Here is a 6415-nt window from a genome sequence, read left to right on the forward strand (position 1 = left end):
AAGACATGCTGTTACTCATTTACCATTTGAAGCAGCCCTTGCCAAAATGTGAGTCGTGAGTTCGTGACACACGTTATCAACTAGTGAATATATATATATATATATTTAATGTATATGCGGAATAGAGTCTATTATATATTGAGAGGTAGAAGATGGATTCCCAGAAGTTAATCTTGATTGCTCTTTGGTAAATCTCAATCAGATTCCACTAGTCATTTTACACAATCGAATTGCATTAATAGCTCAAGTTTATGAGATTTTGAAAGTACTACAATTCTAACTTCCTAGCTTCTGTATTACCCCTAAGTACCATATTATAGTAGCAGGGAGAAAAAAGGTGCTAATTCATTCTCAGATTGGTTAGTTCTGGTTATGGCAAGCTTGAGGAACAAAGGTAATCCTCAAAGTGCCATAGCATGCAGTAGAATGTCTTTTAAGTTATTTAATATTTGATAATATTTTCTATAGTGACAGTGTATTATTTACATTAGCCGGGTTTGGATACAATATTCTTATATCAAGAAAGCGAATTAAAATTTGAATAAAGGTTATGTGTCATGCATCGAAATCTGCTTATGCAATGAAATTTTTGTATAACCTTGGTGATTTTAACCTTTAATATTTGTAGTTTAGTACTTTGACAATGTTCTCTTTGTTCTTGACATTTTGATATTTGGTTGGCCAATAGAAATAAGTAGACCTTTAACTTGATCTTTCAAAGTCAAAAATTTCAATGAAATAGTAAATGCAACATTTCCATTTCTCTAAAACAGGGCATTTTTTGAAGCTTAAATTGGAAAATTTGATTTTTTTTTTTTTTTGGATTTTAATGATTCTTCAACTGATGAAAATGAGCGCGAGGCTATCAACATGAAAAGCCAAGATTGTAAAATTACTAATACTGTCCAAGTTAGGAATTCAACTTTATTACATTGAGGTTACATAGTTACCATTCTGAAACGTTCTTGTAGGAATTTCGGCATTTGAAGTAAAGTAAAGAAACCTTTTGATTCTTTGTGTTCTTTATGGTCTTCAAAACTGTCATATGATAAGGAATAATGAATAGTTTTATCCTTCTTATGCCTGGAACATTAGCATTTTCATTTTGATTCATGTATAAGCAGGAGAAAAAGGTAGCAAGGCTGCAACTGGAATTGTTCCCGAGATGCTGACTGAGGAAAACTACGAGGACTGGAAAGTTTGCTTGAAACATTATTTGGTTGGGCATGGACTTTGGGGTGTTGTATCTGGAAAAGAGCCTGAACCAAGTAAAGATAAGAAACAAGAACATGAGGAATGGAAGAAGAAGAATGCATTGGCTTTACATGCCATTCAACTTTCATGTGGACCAGCCACATATGCGAAGTTTAAAGAAGCTCACATTTGTGCACGAGTTGCATGGAATCATTTGGCTGAGAAAATCAAGCGCCCACACAAGTTCAAAGAGCATGATCATGAAGAGGAAAACCATGTGGAAGATGAAGGTAATTTACAATTATGAAGCTGATGAAATTTGTTTTGCTTTTGTAAGTTTAATCATCTGATCAAATTCTCATTTTTGAGACAGATTAGTTCTTAATCAGAGAAAGTTCTTTTGAACAGTTCGTTCAAATAGGCAAGTCATATATCTATACGTTAATTCAATAACATGTCCAGGAGCAAGAGAGTACCTTAATTATGGGTACTTGTACAAAGCAATTGAAGAAGGAAAGTGCCATTCTATAAAGAGTTTCCTGGAGCAGGATCCAAATGCTGTTAGGGCAAGAGTTTCTTCACATAGGGACACAGGTCTTCACATTGCCATTCTGGTTGGTCATATCAAGATTGCAGAAGAGTTGGTGAAGAAAATGCAGCCACAAGACTTGGAATTGATAAATGAGTATGGTGCCACAGCACTTTCTCTAGCTGCAATAAGTGGTGCAACAAAGTTGGCAAAGGCAATAGTAGAAAAAAATCCTAAGCTAGTTAGCATGGAAAATGACCATGATGATGGACAGCTCCCTGTCATCGTCGCTGCTTTGTATGGTCAAAAGCGTATGGTTCGATACCTATACAAGGTGACCTCAAAGGACGAGCTTCAGGGTGAGAGGGGTGCTACATTGCTCAATTGTTTGATTACAGCTGAAATTTTTGGTAAGACTGTACGCAAAGAGACCTATAATATTATGTAATATTAGGATGCCTGCCTCATGTTGCAGGAAGTTCAGAGTTTGACACGTCACAGCCCCCTGTCCAATACCTAAACATTTTAATTTTGGTTATTCCTGATTCTACTCTAGCCATGGTTTTGACCATTTTCCTCCTTCAATATGCTTTTAAGAGAAAGGATAGACTTTACACCACAAATTTTCATATTCTGTGATGCATTTCTAATCTTGTTTTTGGATTGCTGCAGATGTTGCCTCAATGTTGCTGAAACGATATCCGCATCTTGGTGTCACCCCAGATCATAATGGCGACTACACCCTCAGAATATTGGCTCACAAGCCTTCTGCATTTCCTAGTGGAACAAAACTTGTCCTCTGGAAAAAGTGGATCTACTCCTGTGAGTATATACTTCTACTAATTGCAAATTTATATACCAATCATCCTTAAACTCACATGTAGTGCTGCAATATTCTGTATCAATCATCTATGGCATTCAAGAGCTACTCATAAGAGGGTGTATAATATTGTGGTAGGTGTAATGGTGCATTCTCCTTGGGAGAGTCCAAGAGGTTCCCAAACTTATCATGAAGATGACAGCATTGGAAGTCACAGGTCAAGTGTGATGGATTTCCACAACATTGACATTCCAGATTCGAGTGATGGGGATCTGAGATTGCATGAAGGCCATTCCATTCGTCACTGTGGTATGTACCCGAAATCTGCCCGCCTCTCTTTCCAGCTGCTAAAATTCATATATTTGCACTGGAATAGAAAATCTTTTTGATAGCAATGTCAAATGGCAAACTTGTTTACACCCTATAAATTCAACTTTACAATGATGCTATATAAAATAGAAGTGAGTTTTTCTGCAATGAAATTAAGATATTCTTGCTGTTTGTTCAATGTTGAACAGATTAATGCAGGCAAACATGCATTTCTAGTACGAAAATGTTGTAGGTAGTACTTTCTTGATAATAGCCCATGGTAGGAAAAAGACAATTACATTAGGAAGTTTGGTTGGAATGCAAAAAAAAAAAAAAATCCCAGATACTGCATCCCAAACGAATAAAATTACAGAAAATTTGTGTTAAATACTCTATGTTGTACTTACCTGATTTCTTGAAACATTTTTGGTCTGAAGCATCTTCATGAATTTTGAGTTTTCATCTTGTGTTCTGTATGATCTAATGATAATCTTTGCAGTAATCAGTCTCTTGCATAGGATGGTGTGGAGCCTCTTAAGATGCCTTGGTTGGTCTCATCTACTGGTGCTGTACTTTCAATAAAACTTCCGATAATTATTTTACTGATCTGTTGTTGATTTTCCAGTCCCAGATATTAAGCATATACATGACAGGAAATTGGTTCATGATGAAGCAGTTAAACTCCTGAGCTGTATATTTAAGGAAATCAGACACATGAGCAAGTCACAACTTGAAAAGATGGAGATAGACAAAGTTCTATATGAAGCTATCAAGCATGGAATTGTTGAGTTTGTCGTAGAAATTCTCAAATTTACCCCAGAAATTATATGGAGAAAAGACAAAAAGGGAAGAACAATTTTTGCACATGCAATTGTGCTTCGCCAAGAGAAAATTTTCAGTCTCATATATGGTTTGGGAACACAAAGATGTATAATGGCACGTCGACATGATGTATTTGGGAACAATTATTTGCACTTAGCAGCAAAATTGTCCCCTCAATCCCAACTTGACCGGGTCTCGGGAGCAGCTCTACAAATGCAGAGGGAACTACAATGGTTTAAGGTTGTATCAATTTTCTTATTAGTCATCTCATATTGTTTTTTAGCCTCAAAACAACTTTGAGACCTGCATAGCAAATAGTAGGAATTTGTCTGGTAACCTCATGATTACATTGTAGGAAGTAGAAAGTATTGTACAGCCAAAGCTGAAGGAAGACATGAATGATAACAAGAAAACCCCATCCGCATTATTCACTGACGAGCATAAGGTGCTGGCCAGGGAGGGGGAGAGATGGATGAAAAATACTGCAGGATCAAGTATGATTGTGGGCACTCTAATCTCTGCGGTCATGTTTACTACAGCGTTCACTATTCCAGGCGGTAATAGCCAATCAGGCCTCCCAATCTTGCTGGAAACTCAAACAAAGGCTTTCTTGATATTCATGATTTCAAATGCACTATCCATGTTCACATCTTCCACTTCAATACTGATGTTCTTAGGCATTCTTACAGCACGATATGCCGAAGAAGACTTTCTCAAGTCCTTACCTACAAAACTAGTAATCGGGCTCGCATGCCTATTCTTTTCCATAGTCACCATGATGGTATCTTTTGGTGCTGCTATATATCTGATGTTGAACGAACAGCTAACTTGGGTTTTCTATCCCATTGTTGCTCTCTCCACTGTTCCAGTTGCATTTTTCTCATTGTTGCAATTCCCTCTCCTTGTTGAGATGATTAATCGCACCTATGGATCGGGCATCTTTGGCAATTCCAAGAGAAAACTCTCATGGTGTGGTTTATGAGTTTTACAACGGGTGTTTGGACTCCGGACATCCTCTATCTCACTTTCTGTACCAATTTCTATCCGACTTTATCACTACTTGTTAAATAGAAGATCCCGAGTTGAGCTCATGTTTTAGGTGGACATCAAGCTTAAAAGCTTATATTCAATTGATCTCTATAATGTATGTAATAGTGATCATATGATGTGATCTTCTAAATAAATTTTTTTTTTTTTTTTTGCAAGTGAATTCAAATCACTCACATTAATTGGTCTTAGTCTTATCAGTACCGAAAAGGTATGATCGGCTGATGCCAGCCTCCATCTTGTAACATCTAAATAATTGCCAACCTTTTCACACTTTGTGGTTTTGCCCCATCATTTCTCCATCTCGATCCACTTGCCCTTCTCCAATACTTCTCTATCTCGATCACCAGCAGCAGCTGTTGCACGTAAACAACTTATGATTTTGGAGGTATGCTTTGATTCATGGTCGTGATCGGATTTGAACTCACTCGAACTGTTTTTCAAGGAAAAAAATTCGCTGGGCATATATTCAAGTTTACATTCTGATTAGGTTTTATAAGTTTTTTCCAACCACTTTACCAAAACAACCTCAGGCCTTGGGGCTTTGGAATTGTATAAGCCAAATGGCACCATTTAGCACTAAGGACAACCTCAGGCCTTGTGGGGCTTTGGGATTGTGTAAGCCAAATGGCACCATTTAGCACTAAGGACTACAATTCTATTTCCGATTTTAAGGTCCATCCAAGAGTATTTTCTTTGGAGAAAAGCTGAAAAAGCCTTACAGGGTTGATTTTATTATCGAACTTATCAATCAAAATGAGGTCAGTATAATTTTTCAAATTAGAGGGAATCTAAGTGAAGTAGTTAAAAACCTCAATTGAAGTGTTTAGTTCGTTATGAATGATCTATTTTCAAATGATTCTTTTTTGGGATAATGTTTATTTTCAAAGAATTCTGAACCTGAAAAGCTTGCTTTATTATATATTTTCTAGGATGAAAAAGGAAAGGGAAAACTCCAATGTCCAATTCCATCAGAGTACCACCGCTATGGCTCCATTTTTGTCCATTTTCTTCAATTGTGCCCTGGGTCAAATCAAAATATCATGTCTGCTCTTATTAAGAATAATTATCCTCACAAGTTGCACTCAAATATCTCATTCGTCATATATGCCCTTTATATATTTTTTTCAACCCTACCATTCTTGTGGGCATTTCCCCCCCAATGCCACAAAAGAAAGCATGATTGGCTCAAATAGAAGCACACAGGGACAAGACATGAAGCCTAAAACAATTGATTTGTAAACGAGGTTAGAAAGATGGGCTTGAATTCAGGCAAGTTATTAAGTGTCCAAAAAAATCAATTTTATACAGTGTTAAAAGCCAATGCAATGTGAGAAACAAGTGTCCAAAAAGGCAGTATCATATTCTTTAACAGTGAAATGTGAATGTGGTGAGTGAGGATTGATTGGTATTCAACATTCCGCAATGCCGATTTCAGCACTACAGAGAGGGTTTCAAATTCTCACGCGACTTTTTTTTTTGTTTTTTATTTATCGGAGACGATAATTGTTGTATAACTTAATCTATTCTACACTAAAGGGGAGAGGGTGGACCTAAGGAGATCCAGAGATAACTTGGAGGGAACTGAACCACCATCGGACCAAACGAGTACACAATACACCCGTCTGAATTTTTTTGAAGCAAATCACTTAAATGTGGCATTTTGGTGGGAGGCAAGTTTTGAACTCTTGCCT

The 6415-nt window shown here is 36.9% G+C and overlaps 1 protein-coding gene across 1 annotated transcript; it reads left to right on the forward strand.

The window, feature by feature from the left end:
• Positions 1 to 372: 372 nt before the first annotated feature.
• On the forward strand, positions 373 to 4804 carry LOC113699627 (uncharacterized). Its single transcript, XM_072057856.1, has 7 exons — positions 373 to 394; positions 1125 to 1484; positions 1657 to 2133; positions 2396 to 2568; positions 2708 to 2852; positions 3478 to 3914; positions 4030 to 4804. The coding sequence occupies exons 1-7, from the start codon at positions 373 to 375 to the stop codon at positions 4654 to 4656; spliced, it is 2241 nt and encodes a 746-aa protein (XP_071913957.1). The 3' UTR covers positions 4657 to 4804.
• Positions 4805 to 6415: the final 1611 nt, after the last annotated feature.

Source organism: Coffea arabica, chromosome 7c, assembly GCF_036785885.1.
Source record: "Coffea arabica cultivar ET-39 chromosome 7c, Coffea Arabica ET-39 HiFi, whole genome shotgun sequence".
Taxonomy (NCBI): domain Eukaryota; kingdom Viridiplantae; phylum Streptophyta; class Magnoliopsida; order Gentianales; family Rubiaceae; genus Coffea; species Coffea arabica.

What these genes read in the sequence shown, in the direction of transcription:
- LOC113699627 (XM_072057856.1), top strand. Translation starts at nt 373, where the DNA reads ATGGCAAGCTTGAGGAACAAAG. An exon ending in AGTATATACTTCTACTAATT is followed by an intron (nt 2,569 to 2,707) that starts GCAAATTTATAT and finishes TCTCCTTGGGAG; the next exon opens with AGTCCAAGAGGTTCCCAAAC. An exon ending in CCATTCCATTCGTCACTGTG is followed by an intron (nt 2,853 to 3,477) that starts GTATGTACCCGA and finishes TTGATTTTCCAG; the next exon opens with TCCCAGATATTAAGCATATA.